This window comes from Lepisma saccharinum, chromosome 1 (genome assembly GCF_977018435.1).
Source record: "Lepisma saccharinum chromosome 1, izLepSacc3.1, whole genome shotgun sequence".
Taxonomy (NCBI): domain Eukaryota; kingdom Metazoa; phylum Arthropoda; class Insecta; order Zygentoma; family Lepismatidae; genus Lepisma; species Lepisma saccharinum.
Window position 1 is genome coordinate 27,973,598 of NC_139229.1, and position 23,031 is coordinate 27,996,628.

Consider the following 23,031-nt stretch of genomic DNA (forward strand, 5'->3'; position numbering starts at 1 on the left):
AATAGCGTGTATTGTGCTCCCGTGCAGAAAGCAAATAGCGGCAGCTGCAATAGCTCCTCGGAAATAGATTTTCGTAGAAAACAACATGCATTCACATTAAAATGGATCAAAACTTCATTCCGGAACACGTTTCCGACATTCGGACAACATCGGCTTCTAGCAGCATCAATAGAGTGTATTGTGCTCTCCTGCAGAAATCAAATGGCGGCAGCAGCAATAGCTCGTCGGAAATAGATTTTAGTAGAAAACAACATGCATTCGCATTAAAATGGATCAAAACTACATTCCCGAACACGTTTCCGACTTTCCTCCTCACCGGTAAATAATGAGCAATTGTGCCGATCTTGCACTTTCTACGCTAGGTGGGGTGGAAACATTGCATATTGACTACGGTGGTGAAACTGTGACGGCCATTTCCCGTGTTACGGAAGGGAAGAAGCAAGAAGAAGCAAGCAAGAAAAATTACTCGATATGTCGCAAATATAGCTATTTTCGGTGAAATAAGCGAAATGTCACCTTCAGCAATGTTCGTCAATGCAGAATACGTAAGTACGAATATCGAAATAAAGAAAATTAGGAAATTTAAGCTGTTTGTCCGATACGAGAAATTTACCTAAATTTGTAATCTTCCATGTTTTATACCAATATTTTGTTGTGATATTTTGTGACCTATCTGTGTTCTAGACCTAGGGTGTGTTGGGAGTAGCCATTTGTATCCATTCGTTCTACGTGCACAATTTTTGCAATACTGGCATGAAGCAATGATTTGAAGCCATGATAATCACTGTGTAGTGCATGACAAATACACGAGATTAGTACCTACAATTTTGGTTTCGCTATCTTATCGCTACAGCATGCAGACTGGGGGTCGAAAATGTCATATTGCACCTGCATTTAGCCTCTGTCGTGTGAATTCAACGTTCTCAAGTGAATTGGTGTTCGAAACATGTCATTAGTGTCAATACGTCACTTTTATACACGATATTTTCCCCAAACAAGTAGGTTTCCTGATAACACTGGATTTGCATAAAACTCGCACTTTTGTATGTGTGTAATGTACGGTCTCAGATTCATTGTCATTCGGAGGAAAAGTCCGAAAGTACAGTAGTCTACTTCGATACTGGGCAAGTCGAATGTGTAATTGTAATTGGAAAACGTTACTCAACATGTAAATGCAACGGTACGTACAAGAAACATAAGCTTTGTTGAATGAGTGTCAAATGTATGAAACGAAAGAAATTATGTTGCAAAGTCCAGCACAGCATCAACATGGCAAAAAATTACCACTACTTCTTTTACGACAGAAAATGAACTTACCTGTTGTTTTTTTCCCCCTGAACCTTCATTTGTACTTTTACTTCGGTTGCAATGAAACCAATATTACATGAATTAGGCCAAGCATTGTAGTGGGTTTTAGACCATGTAATTACAGGATATAACTGTCGTAAAAAATTAACTAATAAGTGGTTCATAATAAATAGTTGGTAAAAGTTGCATACAGTAAATCACATAAAAATAGAATATGAGTAGTGAGTACAGATTAGTTGCATTTATTCTGATGATACTCCCGAGATCTGCCACAAGATTGTTGAATAGTGATACTTTATTGTAAATTCAAGCTTGTGTGTTGCATTCGCATTTTTGTTTATTACATATTTGTTTACATACTTAGGTCAACACTTTTAAAAAGATATTCAGGCACGTTAGTTTTGCCGATATTCATACGATATACTACTATTGAATAGATAATAATTTTGGAATTTTATGTGATTTTTCATGCGAAACTAGCAGATTCCTATCGCAATACTAGCAGGTCCACAGTAAAAACTTTCCACTTATTATCAGGCACGTATCTAGAAATATATTTCGGCGGGGGGACGAACCAAGTGTGTCAGAGATGATAATGGTAATAATATAAAAGATTAAATTACAATAATAATTATATTAATTAATATTGTATTATTATTATATGAATAAATAAAAATACGGGATACGAATAGATATAACAGCGCATATTCATTCTCTAGCATACGTGTAGTTAACATGGCCAAACTTTCTATAAAACCTGCCCTGGCTAGGAAGCTAATGTCAAATAGATAAAGAATTGAATATTTATTAAATAACAGGAAAGGTTAGATCCAGTAGAAGAAAAGTAAAGTTCCTGATTCTGATTACGCATAAAATTATAAGTAGTAGTGGGCATAGATCATCTTTGATACTGCCATTTGAAACCGTATGATCATAATATAATTTTTGTCTTCCAATAACTTCGGCGGAAATAAATAAGCTTCGATTACACAACAAAGGATATTTTCATTATTTAATTTAAGTACGTGATAAGTCTTTCGAAAAGGAGGGGGGTCGGTACCCCCTGAATACGTCCTTGTGTATTGTAGTGTTACAATGAGTATTATTGTATTCTATACATTTGTAATAAATGGTTGATCTCCACTCTTAAAAGTACACAAAATGTAAGCATATAAACTATAACAGGATTCTCACTGTCTGGAAACCTGTGAAATTAGGAAAAAAATAATACGGTTGTTGTACAGTACTTCTGAATATAATTTTTTTCATTTATGTGAAAACATTCATTTGCAACAGTATGTGTTTTTCAGCTTCAGTTTCGAGGACTAGCAAACTGAATCAATTTTCAATTTCATGCACCTGAGAATTTTGTGAAATTGTGGTCACGTTCACAGCCACCCAGTCATTCTAAAAAATAATTACTATAATATTAATATTACTATAATAATTGATACAGACCAGAGCTCGAAACGGAACCTTCGCTATGGCGAGACCATGGGTACGCTGTAAAGAATCAGTACAATCTTTCAGGAAAATATACATTTATTATTTTCAATATTTTAACATTGATGAATTTCTTGTTCTGTAGTTCAACAAAGACATAAAACATAGTATGTTAATGAATGGATTGTTGCTATTTTTCTATTCAAAATAGAGACTTTGACAAGTTTTATTAATAAATACCATTCTACATTTTAAGAAGATTAAAAAATCTTAAAATACTTTAAAGTACTGCAAAACTACGCTTAACTTAGATGTTAATTATGAATTATAATTTCCAGGAAAAAGAGTAGTTTTGTGATGCTTTAATGTCTTTTAAAAGTTTTTGATTTGTACTAAGCATTTACAAAAAACCCTTCTTATGAAATGTATTTGGTTGAATGATTGGTTATCTATGGTACCTGTGTGTTGTATCATATCACTGAATCACACATTGAGGTTCACAGCGATAATCCTTGATTTCTTGTTCGTATCCGTCGATGCTCTGCCGGCATTCTAGTAGCAATGCAAATAATTACAACTGCCAATGCCTGAAATGAACGGAGGAGTTGCAAATTAAGTTCGCATCATGTGTCAAGTTTCTAAACTGTGCGTGAATATGAGGTCGTGGAATTGAAGTGAATTTTCAAAATGATAATAACAAATAAATAATAATAAACTCAACATACTCCCTAATCATGCCGTTTCGAGTTTACCATTCATGTCCTGTTTTTTTGTATTCGATCCTATACTCTGTTCCTGCTATCTCTGGAGCAAACAAAAACAAGTCTCTGCGCAAGCAGTGACGCTAGACGGCTCCACCAATGAACACGTGAGAGGCAACGGGATTGCTTGGAGGGGGGACGCGACTGCTGTTACCAGCCTTCGCAGCAGCGTGTAGTGCTTCGCTCTGCCAACTCGATTTCCCCTCTTTGCCGTTATGCGCGGCCTTGCTCCAGAGATAGTCGGAAAGAGTAAAAATGTGTGTTTGACCCTTTTATAAAGTACCGGTGATACTGATTTGCTCTCTAAAGCACTGTTCCGACCTCCGTGGCGGTGTTGCCATGGGTTCCGGGATCGAATCCCGGCCTGGTCATGAATGTTCTTGCGAGTGTCCCTTCATGAATTTCACCCATCTTCGCGATTAGCCAAAAGTTGCAGAAAATCGAAGTAAAATAAACTAAATCAAACAAACAATCTAAAGCACCGTGGGAGATTGTGTGGGAGAAGTAAAGGGTCGGTGTGACTGTCCACCCCTTTCCCCCGGAAATATCCTCTATCTCCCCACTTATTCTTTTCTGGCATCACATACAACCTGAGTGAAATCGTAACATAATATGCCACCACAGCTGCGTGCACAAACTGGTGTTGCGAAGGGAAGGGAGAGATTATTTCAAGGTAAGAACTTTATCTTTCGAATTTGTCCCCAGCTATCGCAGGTTCAGCAACGCATTTCCAATATGCGCAGAACGAGGCCGAACGGTACTGCAAACAAGGAAAGGAAGGGAGGGGGGTAGAACAGGAAGCAGGTAACTGGCTGTGACGTAATGCAAACCGCTATCAATCCTTGTTTTGCAATCTTCTTCACGCGGGGTCCCGAAAGGAGGAATGAGTGTTTGACCACACGCTGAAATATCTTGAAATAATAGCTTACAAATCACGGGAAAGGAGGGTCATTCTATGCTTTTGCGACACTTGCACTGATTTTTCATGTTCATGGAATCCCATCATGTTACATATCATTGTAAAGCTTAAATTCTGCTATTTCTGAATATGGAAACGGTTTTCCATTCAAGATTGCGACATTCATGTACAATGCCGTTCAAATAAGCTCATCACAAAATCAAGGAAGCTTCAGATTTTTACGGTACTTTGATGTAAATAAAGATAAGGAATAATAATAATTATAATTAAAATGTATTACTGGCCAAATAACATGACATGTATGGAGTGTGTAAATGCCTTAGTTGAAGAAATCGAGTGCTGCTAGCCAGTGGCGGCGATTGGGTACCAAAACCGGGGAGGGGGGGAGCAAGGTGCTAAAACTGGGGGAGCAAAGACAGTATATTTCCCTTTGCAAATAAGGTTTAGCATAGTGCAGTGGCAAAAGTGGTGAAAAGTGGGGGGCAACTGTCCCCCTAATCGCCATCACTGGCTGCCATATATTAATGTAAAAATCGACCATGACAGTTTGTAAAATATTACCGGCCATTAACCCTTCGTAAGGGCGTTAGAAAACTTTACGTCGATGGTCGCGCGTGGTGCCAGAGACCGGGTTTTTAAAATATGCTAAATTAATAGTCTAAAACGCCAAATCCATAATTTTTACGATTAGATCTTTTCTTTGAACATTTGAGATTCTACAAAACTATAAAAATTGAAATTCTACAAAACTATAAAAAGGCACTTTTCGTTAGTCGGGCACGGAACGGTAGACTGGATTTTCAGTAAACAGTAGATACGCCTATGGTCGTGTATGAACTCTGACAACAAGGGGATTCAACGAACCCTCCTGGCGGTTTCGAAGATGTTCCTAACATGAAAACAAAATATTGATGTTTAAGACAATCATTAATAAATAACGACGCTAAAACCACACACCCAGAACTAGAGACCGTGCGCTACCAACGCAGGGTTAACCTAATTAGTATATTTTTTTCAATGCTTGAGTTTTAAGAACTAAATGGTCCACGCAACTGCAATTTATAATCATTATCCATCTTTATGTATGACAAAATATTCGAATATAAATTTTAAAAAAGGTTGCATTTTTGGTGCTTAATAACGTTAAATTTAACAGCACAATTTTTTGTTAATTTTACGGTAACTTCTAACTGTTGATTAGAAAACTCAAAATGCATAAAATAAGAGTTGATGCGCTTTTAGTACATCAAGTTACCCAGTCAAGCGTGTAATTTTAGTTTCTTTGAAATAATAGTGACTGAACTAACCGACGCATTTTTGTGCAACACACTGACTAGCAGCTGAAAAAAGAGTACTCTTTGATGTATTTGTGTATTTTGCTGCACCAAACGTGCATCGTTAGCAATTTATGCACTTGAATCTATTGCTGGAGTATAAAAAAATATATAAATATTTGTGTCGATACATTTTGGGTACCGTATGTACCAATGTGCTCACGTAAATAGGTTAGGTTATGTTGGCTTCGTATTTCCCATCATCTTTTTGGCGTAAATACATTTTTGAAGCGCAAGAAATATAATCTCTGGACCCTTGGCCGACTTGTACACCCCTCCCCTCGAGAATTTTGTCGAGTTCTTTTTTAATGGATAGATTTCGACATTTTATATAATATAAAATTTGTTTCAGGGCACGGAAACCACAACCGAGATATTAGATCCAAAAGAATGGCCGCGGAAATATAAAATCTATCTCGGAGTACTTTTGCAGTTTTTTTATTTGTGAAAACCCATTGTATGCACACTCAAATAGCGAAAAGAAACCACATGCAAATGATAACGCCATCACGGTTTAAAAGGACTGGTTGACACTCCAAATCCTTTTCAGCATAAATTCGCTCATATTTTCAACTGCTTTCTTCATCCTCCTGTACACCTTGCGAATGTCATCCAGCACCAGTCAGAGCAATTACAGGTCTAGATTCAAATTTAGAACAACTGGTGTACATGTACAGTCACGGACACTTCTGAATTGTAAAGGTCCTATTTACTTTCAGTGGAATCGTTACGGCCCAGAAATGTCCGTCACTGTACATGAAGAGGAGGCTAAGCAAGTGCTTGATATAAACAAGTGCCTATTTAGTTATATCACCCGGACTCTTGAGAACTTTCCTAAAGTGGCTCAAAATCAGACGGTTGTGTTCTAAATTGGGTAGTGAAAGTCGTGATATTTTAGGAAGGGGGTAATGACTTCATTGACCCAAATTGCAAAAGTGGCAAATATATGCAAAACATTTTTTTTAAAAAAACAAAAAAAAAACTGTATTGTTATTGAACCGAAAATTGCAGTGGCTTCTCACAATAAATCTCAATTAAAGTGAACAAATATTTGGGGGAGTTTTTATTTTTTTAAAAATGTTTGCAAGTGAAGACTTGTATGTACATGGTACATGGAGAAGCTCCTGTCTACTTCCCCTGAAACCATTGGAGCATACTGAAAGCGAGAAATGTCTCTTGGATTTAATTCAGTCATCAAGAGAGAAATTTTCACTTGAGAAAACTTAATAATTGGGATAGGAGCTATTGCTATAAGTCTATTTTGTTTCATGGAAATACTGTTTTGCTCATATGTGGACAAGCATTAGCAAGCAATAATAAATACATTTTAAAAATCTCAAAATATAACGAAAATGTCATTGTCTTCAGAAAAAGTGTTAAAAAATGTTCAAATTTAAAGTGACCCAAAAATTGCCACAAAAATTATATATCCTCGACAATCACGAAAAATGCTAAAAAGAAGTTCCAAAGAAATTGCAGTCATTTAACCGATTATTTCGTTACGAAAGTTACTATGTATTTCAGCAATCTCTCCACGGGGGCCGGTGACAGACCGTATACTCTCAAAAATTTCGACTTTCTATTTTTTAATCGGCAGATTTTGATGTTTTACAAAGCCATAAATTTATTTCAAGACACGGAAACCACAATTAAGCGGGATACTTAGCCCCGAAGTGTGTCACCAGCGTACGTTCAATTACTCGAATCCCGACCCACTTTCGCCACTTTTTCAAAAGCAGATTTCACTCTACACTCACAAAAGGAATAACGTAAAATTACTATTGGCAACAAACCAACATTCCTAACATAAACGTCAGATCACTATCAACGTCAAACCCAACTCTCCTAACATTTACAAATACATTCAAATACCTTCTTTCCAAAAAAATAGATCACACATTCAAGAAAATCATTGTACAGTAACAAAATTATATACATTCCTTGGAAAATATGCACTTCCCGTTAAGTGGTTACAGTGGTTCCCACGTTTTACAAAGCTTGAAATTTATTTCGAAATATTCAAAATATTTATCACCGATGTGTGACCAGCATACGTTAATTTCTCATATCCCGCACCAGTTTTTCAAAAGCAAAGTACTTAAGATTTTGTGCTTTCGTAGTTAGGCAGGCCAGGTTTGGTTCTCTTAGCATTAAAATAAAGTCCCTAAATGCATTCTACTAAGGTTCCGATTTACTTCTACATTCATTCCCACTAGTCTACGATACTTACAGTCGCTTGTCAACGAAAAATACATTATCCATGGAAAGCGCGCATGCTTGCGTAAGGCATTTTTTTTTTTAACAAATAACTTTTTCGAAATCCAAACAGTGCTCATTACTTTAAGGAAGGTTCAAATTTTGTATGACAATGATTGCCAAAATTCTACAATAATTAGTCTTACTGCTAGGATAATTTTAAAAATATCGTAAAACAATCAGAACAGTTACCCATTTTTCGTTCTACACGCACAAAACACGTGCATATTCGAAGAATAACGTCATAACTAATAACGCATAAACCACTAATTTCTCGTTACACATCCCCGCGAGCTAAGAACGACGACAGACGCTCACGTGAGACACAATCTTCGTAAACCATGAAAAAATGTTTCACTTTCTTGCAGGTGTACCCTTTAACACTCGCGGACACACTGCACAGGCGTGGGAAAAAGAACCAAAAGACCAAGGCTTACCTTAGCTCGAACGAAGCTGCCTGTTGTGGACCTTTCATACTGTTTCTGAACAGCCGATTGGAAAACCTAGGGGTACTACTATGCACAGGTCTATCTTCTGAACAGGGATAATACATTACTTATCAATTAAGAATAATTTCCACAATACCATGAAATAGGCAGATTGAACGCCATGTCCAAGCAACAATTCACAACGGCCACATATACCTTAGCGTTAGCACACGATAACTCAATCAAGAATAATAACTGCCAGTTGCTCAAGAGGTGAACTGCCAGAAACTGACACGTGCCCTAGAACCGGAAAAGCATGACGTCAATTGAATTGGAAGTAAAACACATTGAAAGGGATTTTTTTAAAGTTTAAAAAGGGATAAAAACACGATGATTCACGCGGGCTGGAAAACATACCAATGCTAGATCGGTATTTTTGGTTACTTTACATAGTTTTCTGTGCCTTTCTAGGTCAATCGCGACGATGAAGATGAATGATATGATTTCTTTTACTTCGCTTTTCTGCCACTACTAATCGTGAAGATGAGGATGAGTGATGGGACACTCAGGAAGAACAATCCGTCCATTTAGAACCAGAGCAGAGGAACGTAACCCAAATAGACGGTTTTCAGTTTTGATTAAATTAACTCCTATTTGGAGTTAGATTGACAAATCTTCACTTCTAATCCTAAGCAGCAGTGTTGCCACATGAAGGGAAATTTCCCTTTCCCTAATTTTAAGCTAAAGGGGAAATTCGATGTTTTCAAGGAAATTTGAAGACATCTAACTCGACATTATCACAGTTTATGTTAAGTTTCAGTTTCATATCCGAATTTTAAATTAAATTTATTTATTTATTCTGCGCCTTCCTATTTCTGGTCCTTCGAACATAAGGCTATATCTATTTATATTTCTGCTAAGTTTTTTGTACGCCGCATTTCTGCATCTGCGGATAACAGTAACGATGAGAATCAATAATTTAATGGATTTCTGGCCAGGATTCAAACCTGGGACATCTGGCCATTAAGCGATGAAGCTGACAAGTATGTGAAAAATTTATTTTACATTTTCTAATCATAAGAACATGGACCCAACGGAAATACTACTACTGCTACAACCACCACTAATAATAATAATTACTACTATTGCTGCTGCTACTACCACTAATAATTATTATTATTAGTGGTAGTAGTAGTAGTACGTACCTATGCGATTTGTTTAGGTGAAGGGAAATATTGGTCCAACAAGGGAAATTTTACACCTTCGAAAGGGAAATTATCCCTCAGATTGTAGCAACACTGCTTAGCAGTAAGGTGGAGTCACTATATCTCCAATTTACTGACTCTTTTTAAGTCATACATATTTCTAAGAATTAATTATTTTCTTTCTCAGGGGGGTAGGAAGACATTGCCCGCCAATCTTGAAAAAAATCATTCTAGGGGGGCAAACATTGATGGACAAGGGCACCTTCAGGGGGACACAGAGGGACAATTGCCCTTTTCGATTTCAAATGTTATGCAAATAAAAATACATTTTGTAAAATTTTCTTGCTCGCTTCGCTCACAATGGCTCGTTTCCTTACTCTTACCAAGTTCCGAGCCGTAGTTAGGGAGTTACTGGTCGAAAATGTCGGCATCTCCGCTAGCGCCGCCCTCAACACTTCCCCCCATCTCTCGGCCTCGCAAGGAATTAAACTCATGGTATATGTTACTTGTAAAAAAATAATTATATTCGAAATACATTTATCATGCATTTTATGTCTTAAAAAAAATTGCACACGGCTGGGTCTCCAACATTTTAGTTACGATAGTGATTTTATGACATATGGTAGAACTGTAGTTTGTGAGGGAAGTGTACTGGGAGACGAAAGTTCGGGGAAGGGGGGCGCCGTAATGGCTTCCCGCCTCCTCCGAGACAACGTCTTTAATTCGCCACTGGCCCTGGCCGTGGGACAACACTACCTACCTCGATAAAGGGAATGGTGATCCCCACGTACATCGCAACGTAACACAAGCCCTCCAGGATTTTGGGTAATTCATAGCCGCAACTTTCAGGGTAGACTGTTTTTGTTGTTGGTTCTAGGCAGGAGTCGGGAAGATTATCACCCCAGTCTTTCGCGCTATCGGCTCCGCAGCAGGAAATCTTCAATGTAAAATACAAAATAACATTACAACAGACTCTTTGGTTTTACACAACGTATCTCCTCTGACTTAGAGGGCAAATTCTTATCCTCTCTCCTTCGATGTGCAACCAAATTTTCCTCTCTTCCTTCAAGTACATTACTCTGCTTGCTGATGATTCATCCACAGCATCACAAATTGCCCGGTGAAAGCGTGGAGCTGATCACATCATTTCCACTATGGCCGAGATCGAGAATGTGTGGATCCTCACTTCCACACCTTCTATGCTCCTTCGCGACACGTGCAATGCAAAATTACCAGCATTAATAAAAAGTAAGAACCAATTGTTCACTGTTGCTTGCCTGAGTCGGAACACACATCCCGGAGGGTGAGGGGGGAGGGAGGTTGATAGGCCCACCTCGTGAATTTTACCTCCTATGACGATACATTCATGATTTTATGAACGAAAGTAATGCAGAAAGATTTGGGACACTGTAATTTATTTTCATTTTTGCATAAAAATATTTCAGTGACAAAATCGAAAAAAAAGAGGCCGTGGGCCTGCACCCTTCTCGGCCAAACTAGGGTTACTAATAAATAAACAAACAAGTAAGAGCAAATGTGCTGTTGAGTATAGTCAACGAATTTAGTAGTATTGTGTAATTTATGCAGTACAATTTTGATGCACTCATTTTAATGTTGTTGTTTTTTTAATTAATTTTAAAAGTTTACACTTTCACTAAGACGAATTAAAGACTAATTACACTAAAAAATTAAAAAATCAACTTAAAAACAATCGAATAATGTTGGTAGCAGCTTGGACAAAAATGTTGCATAAGCGAATTGCTCCGGTACTCAGGCAAGTTGACACTGGTACGATAACAAAGCTCAGAATTGAGTTTAAGATATGGCAAGTTTTGCTCATTAACAGACACTTCTAGGTTGAAACAAACTTATTGACTTCAATAGATTGATTGATTTTTATATTATGGGCATTTCAGTACACATGCCATTTTTACCGGTCACACAATATTGGGCCTTATTTGTATAAAACAATTGAGGATAGATCCCTAACTAGAAAATAAAAATAGATCTCCTAAAAACTTCGTAACGTCTTAGAAAAAGTAAAACTATGCTATCTGAGAATCTCCTTACCCATGTTAAAAGCTGAGGCTGTAAAGGGGTATTCAGCACATGTAAGGACAAATACAGGACAACACGACCCCAAAGAGTGTTATCCTTGCCGTAGATCCAGGCGCCAGAGCTTCGTTAGTCTGCAAGAAGCCGTTACCAAAGTAACTTTCAATCACTACAACCCGGAAGTGTCCGTGACTGTACTACGTATGATACTGTGACTTTTTTCAACATTACCTTCACGAGACATAAGGTACAAAAAGATAGAGACACTTACATGTTGCTGAAGTGTGTTCCAAAGGTGTATCTCTTTCTGTGTCATGCGGGTGCCGTTGTCTGCAATGGACATCCTTAACCTTTCCCGAAGGTTGCTACCAAGATCCCTAAGTGTAAGGCGAGCCATGATTGCTGTCGCTATGTGCACCATGAATATCACAATGAGTAGCAGAGCCTGTGTTAGAAAGTAGCACAATTGAATGGGGCGTTCATGCGTGGTGGATTAGATTCAACCAGAGAGACAAGGGCTTGAGCGAATCGTGAGGCTGAGGGAGGTTGATTTAAAATGAACACCTCTGAATTCGTAGCGTTCCAGCCTGTAGAACGCGGGGATCGAACCAAGGGATGTTGCTCACCCCCACCGATTGTAGCACTTGATGGTAGAGACGGCCCCGAAAAGGCCAGGTGTGAATGCCTAGCTTAACATTTAGCAATTAATGTAAAACTCACGCTTTAGATTTAAACACTTCTGACTGAGCAATGAGAATGGCAGGTTAGGGTGAAAGTAACTTACCCTGCTCGGTAAACGAATAAATCTATAGCTCCAGCTGTTGTTCCTCTAGACGATTACCAACGGAATCCCCTGTGCTATTCTCCTCATCTGGTTTTGTTCCATTTCCTTGACCTTCGCTTACTTTGCTAAAGGTATCCGTTTCCTGTGTAAAACTAATTATTCTACAATATTCTAGGAGCAAGTTCTGGCAGGATCTTTATTCGTTTACTGGGCGGGGAATGTTATGAATTCAACACATCAAGAAATGTTTCAGTTCTCGGAAATCACGTTAGTTCTCGTCTCGTCTCGAATAAAGAAAACGATCTCGTTCTCGGTCTCGTATCGATATCTACTGTCGGATTAAAAATTATAGATACTCGACTAATAACTCCAATTAAAAATTAGCCAGTAGACCTACATAACAACGAGTTCCATCAAAATTTAGCTTATTAAATTCTGCATTAATCTATGCTAACCAAAATTTTCTTTCGAGTTTGCCTTATATTTTTTATCGTCGTGAGAACAAAAAAGGGCCGATTTTTTTGAGTTTTGCAAACGATCGCTCTTTTTGAACTTCTATAAATAAAAAAACGTGTTGTCCAATCGTGATGAAATTTTAGTATAGTGCAGGCAAAAAGGTTTTAAACACAATTCTAAATTTTCTGATTTTTAAAATTTCTAAATAAACCGTAATTATCAATTTTGTGAAACATTTCTATGCAGTACATCTCCTGTGTGTGCCTAATCTACAATAATTAACATCTCTACGCTGGGAGGAACCAGGCAACGTCGAAGTCTGCTGTGTTTCAAAGGCAACAGATCCCGTTGCGGTAGCACTGGCAGAGACGATTCCACGCAGGTAAAACAGCGATAGCGAAAAATCAGGCGAGGCCAGGCCGGCTCGGTAGCTCAGCGGTATGCCAGACCCGGGTTCGAGTCCTGGTCGAGCCTGCATTCGTCGCTGAAAATTTCTATGTAAACATTTTCTTAGTATTGGGTAGTCCTACAAATACAATATTTTCTTGCTTTGAAGCTCCTTGCATCTGTTTTTAAAATCAATTATCATTGTCAATTCACATTGTGAAACATATTTTAAGAAATTTTTTTTCACGGAGTAAAGCTGTACGCGGAACGTGGCAATCATAGGATTCCGGAAGGGGAACAAGGGAGCATGCCCTCCAGAGAAATGAGTGCCAGCCTAAAATTATACATTTAGCACCAGTAGCGGTGATTAGGTATCAAAACTGGGGGCGGCAAGGACTGTTTACTTTTTCTTGATAGACAAGGCCTAGCATTAAGAAGCCAAAGCACAGGGGCAACTGCCCAACATGCCCCCCCTCTAATCGCCGCCACTGCATGGCTATGAATGAGAAAAAAATATGGCATCGATGAACACCTGGAATTATACACACATACATATTCTGTTTACAGGGCATAGTCGAGTATTGAGACGCATACGAAATTTAAAAAAAGAAAAGAAAAATGTATCTTGCATGGAGATCGACAATGATTATAAATTGCGGTAAATATATTTTTAAAAACTTAGTAATTAAATTTATACTAATTAGCTTAACTGTGTCATGGTCAATTTTTTTTATCTTCGACCGTCATCTGTCTATTCAACTTTTTAGTGCGGTATGTCTGAATAAGTTGCACTCGAAAGAAATTTCGAGTATGACTAAATAGGACTAAATATTCCCTACATTTTAATGTACTAAAGTCTCGAAGATATATTTTCGGTACCGAATTTCCAAACGATATTGCGATATTATCCATTTATCCAGTTACAAGAGAAATGGAACAGATAACCAATTGAATAAAGAAACAAGGAAATGTGTGAAAAACACAAACTTGAAAACACGACTGTCAATATAAGTGTTTATATTATCTAGTTATGCTTAATTCCTACTTGTATAACGTAGCTAGACTTGCTTTATCTCGTTTTTAATGCCAGTAGCGTGACCATGATTTTCGAAAAGGAGGGGTTACGTGCAAAAGCGCCAGCAAGATTTCTTCTCAGGGGGGCAGTCGCAGAAACTTTTATTATTATTATTACTGATATTATTATTGTTTTAATTTTTGTTATTATTTTTACATTATTACTACTACTTATGTTTTTTAAATTACATACATTTGTAATTTCCATATTCTGTATATCTATATACAATTTGCATAACTGTATACTTAACATTAATTCATGTAGGACAAAAAGCTGTTTTTTATAGTGAGATAATCAGTGTAAAATAGACTGTAAGCTTAAATGTAACCCTACTTCAATTAATAGTTCCTGTAAATCACAGAAAACAATACTTTTTGTTATAAAATATCTCTACAATTTCAACATTCGAATTACATTAATTCTTTCCAGAAATTTCAGGGGGTGCAAGTGCCCCCCTACCCCCCCCCTTTCGGACGCCCATGGTTACGTGTACTTTTTAGTAGTCAGCCCTGATTTTGCCATCTTTTCCCGCCTTTGACGTTCTATTTTTAGGAAGGGGAGGGATATGACTCAAACCAACCCCTCCTAGGCATGCCGCTGATTTTTGCCTTATTCTGAATGTCGAAGTTAAAGTCATGTACGTACAGCCTTCTCTTGCAGCCACCAATAGGATAGCAATGCAATCCTTACCAGCAATACGATTTGATAATCTCTCACGAGATTCGTGGTCAGAAGGACGATGCCCAGGGTCACAATTAGAAGCGAGGATGCAAACAGCAGGACTCCCGGAATAATATCATCCTTGTCGAGGAAGTATGCATACTTCTGAATCAGCGACATTTCCAGAACGGACACTGCCATGGGACCAGTCATTGCTGCCTTGGTCAAGGAGACATCTGGAAGCAGAGGAAAAACATCAGTGGGCGTGTTACCGCGTTTAGGCAAACCAACTTTGCAATGATTTTGGGAATTAATCCTGTTCGATCACATTAAACACGAACTTTAGCCCTTTCAAGAATTACGGCTGCTGCACTGCCATGTATAGAACGGCCATAAGGAAAAGAACCTTCGGCCAAAATCCTCGCGCACCTTCCCCTCCATCGGTTCAACTCGGGCCATAAGGAAGCATGCTCCACTCTGCCCCTCCCCTCCACGCGGGAGTACAGGAGTCACAAACTCATTTGCCTGTGGTTCCACTACACATGTTTTATACCAGGATTGTTAAAGGCCCAGGAACCCATGGGTTCTATTGGGTTCCGCAACAGGACCGGAACCATTTCATTTAAATTCGGTCCAAGTTGCGTTTCGCTTTATTGAAAGAAAGATTCCTGGACCGTATTTAAATTGATCCGTAAAAAAGGTTTCTGGACTGTATTTAAATTCATCCGTAAAAAAGGTTCCTGGAGCGTATTTAAGTTGATCCGTAAAAAAAAGGTCCCTGGACCGTATTTACATTCACCCGAAAAGAGGTTCCTGGGCCGAATTGAAATACTTTAAACATAATGGGTTTTGGACCGTAAAGAACATACTTTACACTTGCTGATTTTCTCTCCCGGACCGAAATTGAATTTATTTAAAATTGCTGGGCCTTTAACATATATACGGCTTCATTATAAACACATTATCACGTGTTGCATAAAATATTTCACATAACATTCTTTAGTTCACATTTGTAGTCCACTAGTATCTGTAGCATTCCAAAGTGTATTATACGTGAACATGTTCGGATCACCGCATGTTCATATCTTACTTTCCTGAAGAATAATGGTATTAACAGTTTTATGCAACTAATTTCCCACATATACTCAACTTGGAAAAGCTTGGGCTGAACAGAGCAATTGTTTATTTAAATGTGTGAGAGTTTCAAGACCTACGTCACACGAAAATTCCTGTCCGTAGACTCAATTCTATGTATTTCACCTTTGTCGCATTTACAAATTTATGTACAGACGACTTTACATTGAAATCGAGTTGGAAGTTACATGCAGGACTGTACCAATCTCCGATTAGCTCTTCGATTACAACATGGAGTAAATTCGACTTCCCTTTAACTATTTCCAATCTCGAAACACATTTTATCTAAAGAATGTCACAATCACACTTTTAACTGTGAGAAATGTGGAATTGTTTCATCTAGCAGGATTTCTGTTTCAATTTTTTATCTAATCTTTCCTCTACCCACAATCACTAATCTCCATGGACACTATCAGTTATGGTCTGAGTGGCTCACATAATTCTTTCTTTATCGACTCCTGTTCAAATACCTGAATGGAAAGCCTATGACGAAATAAAGGAAATATCAGGGGTGTAGGTTGATCATTTCCTATCAGTGTTCAGTGTAGTGTTATAAACCATGGCTGCCTGCAGCGTGAGTGTATCAAAAAGTCTTCTTTTTGTATTCAACGCTATATTTGCGGTAAGTACTATGTTTTCTTGTTGACTTCTTAATAGTGAACTAGAATCATTTTCCATACAAAAAAAACTGCCTGTGGACAACCTAATGGTGGAATTTGAACCCGGAACCACTGACCAGTCGAGAGGGGTGTGTCCTTAAATTGGGTCACGAATCGTCAGCGAGTTGGCGAAATAATATGCGCGGACAGAAGTCACACTGCGTGAGTTTGTTGCACAACTGGACTATGGTCACAATGACTTACAAAAGATGGTGGAAGACTTAGGCCAGTCTCACACGGAACTTAGGTTCGTCTTCAGTTCCGGATCAACTTCCTGCTTGAAATTACCGTAAGATTGTTTTACGTCCTCAGTTCTCGCATGGTCATTAAAAACGCAGTCTTAAAATGGCGACTGCACAAACACGATACATCACTTCCAAACATTAGATGCTAACAACTTGAAGAAAAGGGAACATAATGTGTTCTCCAACAAAGAATAAAGGCATTGTTTAAAAATGCAGCCCGTAGCAGTCAGTGTGTGTGTGTAACAAATGTTATTTCAGGTTGATGTACCACTTTACAGATAGGTGCACAAGTTGCATTGACCGTATATTACGATAGGATTGCATCTTCTAATGAATCTTTTTTCCACACGACTTTGAAACTTATTCCCCAATACGGACTAGTCAAATATTACCTTCACAGCAATATTCAAAATACAGAAACCGTAGTGTTTACATTAAGTTTACCATATTTACATTACAATGATACATTTTTTGTTCATAAAATACTAGGTGTGAGATTTACTTCGAAAGCCATGAAGCAGTACATATTTACAGTTCGTATTTTAAAAACAGTCACCATATCAATACAGCAGATTTATTTCCTACAGCAAACATATGTGACTGATGTGACTGTTCAATTCAAAATATTCGTATGCTACTGTGAAAATAAAATATAAATGCCACAGGAGGAAAGTTAGATATGTTATCATGTGCCATAACTTTTCATAATTTACGACTTAACAATAGCTACATGATCTCCTCCACCATTTAAACACTTGAGAGTTTCATTTCCATGCTCTTCTTTCCCACATCTATAACACTTTATCCTTACATATTCGTACCTTCAGAGTTCAGAATGTGCAAATCTATAACATTTCTTACATTACATGACATTTCTAACTTTAAGTGTTACTTTAAAAATATGGCTCAACCACTACTATCTTTTTAGGCATTTCTTGAGAGCTGAACCTAATTGATATTAACTTGGAAGGAACAAAATACTACGATCATCATGATGACAATGAGAATTGAATTTTTTGAATTTTTGTTCTAAGTCCAGGAGCGAATTGACAATATAGAGAGTCTCCAATTTTGTTAATTTCCGGTATACTAGCTAATTTTGGTCTCCTAATCACGAATCTGTTGTAAAAAACCGGGGTCACGTCTGGAAATGTGAAAAAAAACGATTGGATTTTTTATATATATAGGTGTATATGTGTAATTTTACGAACGAAAATGTAATCTCCTGTCATTGTTTCCAACCACGCCGTTATTTTACAAGAAAATGATTTATGATGTTCAATTTTAGTACGAACCCAATTTTTTCGATGAATTCAGGGGTGAAATGAGTGCTAATGGGACCTAACCTAACAGGCCTAACCTAACCTCGTGTGAATGGTTCATGGCGCTACCCGTGGATGGTTTTTGGGGCTAACGTCAATGGTTTGTGGGGCTACCCGTGGATGGTTTTTGGGGCTAACGTCAATGGTTTGTGGGGCTTACCTGTGGATGGTTTTTGGGGCTAACGAACAATGTTTCAAAATGTACAATTTCCAGACGTGACCCCCGGTTTTTTACAACAGATTCGTGATTAGGAGGCCAAAATTAGTTAGTATACCGAAAATTAACAAAATTACAGAGGCTAACGTCAATGGTTTGTGGTGCTACCCGTGGATGGTTTTTGGGGCTAACGAACAAGTTTCATCAAAATGTAGAATTTCCAGACGTGACCCCTGGTTTTTTACAACAGATTCGTGATTAGGAGGCCAAAATTCCTTAGTATACCGAAAATTAACAAAATTACAGACTTTCTCTATATTGTCAATTCTTACCTAAGTCCATTTAATGCACTGGCTATTCGAGACTGGACCTACAGTTTAAAATAGGATCCGAACCGCTGGGCAATGTGCCTCCAGCGGGTATCGAACCAGGCGACGCCGTTGCCACTACGCCATCGGGAGGCCCTTGATAATGAGGAATATGTGCATAAATTCTCCTAGCTGGGATACCATCCTCTCGCTTCCCCCCAATTCGAGCAGGAATTCACTCCTAATTTTGATAACGTTCGTTTCACAATTTTCTAACATCATTGGCTTATGTCCATAAGAAGCCTAGAAGAAAAATACGAAGACCATGAGAACAAAGATATAAGAATGAAACTTTGAGAAAGTTCATACATACAGGAAGAATCGAAGAATTAGATTGATACAATAGAGTAATGGAAATGAACTGTCAGAGATCCTTAGAGAAGTCATGACATGAGTAATGTTGGGGTTACATTAGAAGGCTCAAGTTTCAAACACCATTTACTTCACTATTATCGGGATTTGACAGCTTAATCAGTTGTAAAGTAACGAAAGAAAAAACTTTACTGCGGAAAATTGACTTTTCTGTGGGGTACATTTCATTACTTGAATGGAAACTTTCGAAGTGTGTGTGTATGTGTGTGTGCTCATTTCATGCTTATTAATGAAACGTAGCGCTAGTATTAAGAGAAAAGAATAGTAAATCAATGCACCAGAAGAAAATGTCTATAAATTTAACTTACGTGGCGTGTATAATTATATTCTTGCTTTCAGTACTATTATTGATAGTTATACTAACACCTCCTTACAACAAGGCCTATGCCCATTTTGTTTACATACGTCATCATTCTTAGGTCATCACAACACGATATCACTATATTGCAATTATTGCACTTTATTCAGGAATTCACTTTATTTCAGAGTTGTTACTAAAATTATAAAAGAAAACTTAAGGAAATTATAATTTGGCTGTCAAAATAGTTGATACACGGCCGACTTATAGAATAAAGATGGCCGTGGTTCACACCGTATCTAAATATAAATCAAGTAGCCTAATTGCATAATTCGTTTCAAGTTTTACTTCTAGAAAGTAGATAAGATTGTGTTAAAACAAAGGCCCCCTTTCGAAGAAAGAACATTCTGAAACCTTCTGGTTCAATTGCCTAATGAGAGCGTTCAAGTTTAAAACGTATCTGTTCTATCATGCACGAAATACTTATTATTATTTTCTTTGTTTGGAAACATGTACCTATGTTGAAAAGCAATTCAGGATCGTTCCTTTTACAAGATATACTGGCGCGAATAATCGATAAACATTTGAAAATAATGAATACAGCTTTAAAGCATGTATCCAGGAACTGCCTGCATCGATTTTCAAGGTTATGTCTAGTGGCCGCGGTGGCTCAGTCGGTAACGCGTCTGACTACCATGCTCAAGGTCCCGGGTTCGATCCCCGGCCGGTTCAAATCCGGGAACTTTTCTAACGGTGGAAGCGGCCCCGGCGCCCACCCTGCGTCGAATAACATGGGTACCTGGGGGAAACCCTGGGGGACAAAGGCGGTCAGGGGCGTGATGTTGATCACATCAATCCCACTCACGACCGGATCAAGAAAGTGTGGGGCGTTACCCCCACACCCCCTATACGCCTTCATGGCGTGGTGCTATGCACAGGGGAACACTTTACCTTTATGTCTAGAGCCCGGAAGTTTGGCAAAATGCCTCTTTTTACCTACTGGATATATTGATAAAATTTTTCCGGATATACGTTTTTTATGTTGTTTCGAATGTTTTAGAAGCCTTTTCATTTTGCCTATTTGAGACCCCACTGCCTATTTTTTAATTATAATGCCTTTTTCAATTAAATTGGACCATTTTTTTTTTTAAAAAAGGTGTGTATATAAATTATTTTTCTCCCAAAAAAACGTTGTTGGCATTTATTTTTCCGTTTATTATGTGAATAATTTTCGCCTTATTTAAGTAATATTGAACTCACCCATGTTTCAACAGTGCTGAAGGAGAAAAGTGTGAGAGAAAAGTATTTCATGCTGAGTTAGGAAGAGAGCCTGTGGTTGATGGAAACTGAGCTGTTTGTGTAATATTGTGGTAATATTAATAGTTGTTAATTAAGTGAGTACTGTTTATAAAGAGAGAATTTTGTGACTGGAATTGAGTTAAACCCATATACTTATTTAAGTTGAAGTTTAAAACTACGGTAAAAGGAATTATACTCATTAATGTGATTTTCGTAAGGCAGTTCTTGTTAACGTCATGGCGGATGCCATAGGTTATATGGAACTTAATAATCAAGTAGAAATTATAACGAACTTGGTAGAAGACAATGAAATTGTTATAGAAGATAACATTATAGAAGAAACATCTAGAAAACAAGCTAAAAGAGTCAGATCTTCTGAAGATGATCAAGTTCCAGCAAAAGCGGTAAGGATAGACAGGTTAGATAATAGAGATAAAGTAAACACAGTTGGAGAAGGTCGAAGAGAAAATAATGTAGACAAGTGTAAAATGTATTATGATACACATAATGGGCCATATTTAGTAATAATGACTAGTACTAAAGGTGCAGAAAAGAAATTTAACTCTATGAAAATAGGCAATGAATTGCGAAAGAAAGATATAAGGGTCAGATATATCCAACCAAGTGGTTTATATAGAGCAAAGATTTATTTTTACACCAGGAATGAAGCTAACAATTTCATGAAAAATATGCATTTTCATAAAGAAAATAATATTGATGTGTTCATCCCGGAATCCTTATTGGTGAAGGAAGGATTGATATATGGTGTACCCACTGAATTTGAAGAGGAGGAAATTAAGGAAAGTATTGAAGACCCGACAGTAATATCAGTGGAAAGAATGAAAAAGAGAATTCGAAAAGATGATGGTTCATATTATTTTGTTCCTACTAAGCTAATATCAATCACGTTTAGATCTCAAGAAATGCCTAAACAGATTATAGTGGTTAGTCACATTTTCGATGTTACTCCTAAAGTTAGAAATGTGATGCAATGTAAGAAATGTTACAGGTTCGCACATTCAGCAGCCATATGCAAGGATAAAGCTAAGTGTGCTAGATGTGGAAGAGAGGAACATGAAAATTGTAATGAAACTCTGAAGTGTTTAAATTGCGGAGGAGAACATGTTGCTACTGATAAGTCATGTGTAAAATGGGAAATGGAAAGAGAAATCATGAGAGTTATGGCATATGATAATTTATCCCGGCAAGATGCAAGAGAGAAAGTAATAACAGGTAATGTTCCAAGCAATTATGTTGTTCAAGGCAACTCATATGCTGATCAAATAAAAAACCATATAAACAAAAGTCAAATAAGTGAAATTAACACAAGAAAGACTGGTGTTGTAGGAAATAGCATAACAATACAAAACAGATTTGAAGCCTTAAGTGATTGGGGTGAAAGAAAATCAGATACATACTTGGAAAATGTTTCATGGAAAAGAGTTCCTCCAGAACATCATAGAGACTATTCCAAATTTGAAAATAAATATGGAAAAAATTTCAGACTAAATTCCTATTCACAAATAAAGAATTATAATGGAAATTCTGAAGGAGAATCAAGTAAAGGTTCTCTAAAGAAATTACAAAGTAATCAAAAACAATTAAATGGAAAGTCTACAGGAACTGTAATTAAGACAAGGAAAAATGAGGAAGATGTGGATAGTACAAACAGAAGCATGCAGGAGGTGAGCACCGGAATCTACAACAATGAAGAACAGAAAAAAATCGTGTACTTTTCTCACATAACATCTCAGAAGGATCTTATGTATAATTTGTTACAATTAATGGCGAAACTTATGGCGACATTAACTAAAAATTCTGACTTATTAAGCATAAAAGAAATACTAACAGAATGCTCACAAATAAATGGCCAGGTGCAGAAAATTATTGAGGATTTGGAAATTTTTGGAGAGACACCTTAGGGTGTGGAAGGAAAAATAATGGAAAACATTCGTGGGGGTACACTGGAATGTAAGATCATTGAAAGCAAGAAAGCAAAATCTGGTGAAATTAATAGATGAATATAGACCTGAACTTTTATGTTTATCGGAAATCTCTGTGAACCCATCAAACATAAATTATTTTAAAGTAAATCATTATCACATA

General features: G+C 37.4%; 2 protein-coding genes across 2 annotated transcripts in view; one reads left to right on the forward strand and one right to left on the reverse strand.

The window, feature by feature from the left end:
• The first annotated feature begins 296 nt into the window (after nucleotides 1–296).
• The window catches only part of LOC146001485 (23 kDa integral membrane protein-like), a 47,856-nt gene continuing 25,121 nt past the window's right edge, over nucleotides 297–23,031 (forward strand). The window contains exon 1 of the mRNA XM_083138898.1: nucleotides 297–545. Within this exon, the coding sequence (XP_082995024.1) occupies nucleotides 510–545 (36 nt within the window). The 5' untranslated portion in view covers nucleotides 297–509. The remainder of the gene's footprint in view (nucleotides 546–23,031) is intronic.
• LOC145988662 (uncharacterized) lies at nucleotides 2,939–19,709 on the reverse strand. The gene is made up of 5 exons (XM_083123765.1): nucleotides 19,637–19,709; nucleotides 15,102–15,307; nucleotides 11,981–12,154; nucleotides 10,415–10,591; nucleotides 2,939–3,338 (listed from the first exon to the last, which is right to left on the reverse strand). Exons 2-5 carry the CDS (start codon nucleotides 15,282–15,284, stop codon nucleotides 3,249–3,251), a joined length of 624 nt encoding a protein of 207 aa, XP_082979891.1. The 5' UTR covers nucleotides 15,285–15,307; nucleotides 19,637–19,709; the 3' UTR covers nucleotides 2,939–3,248.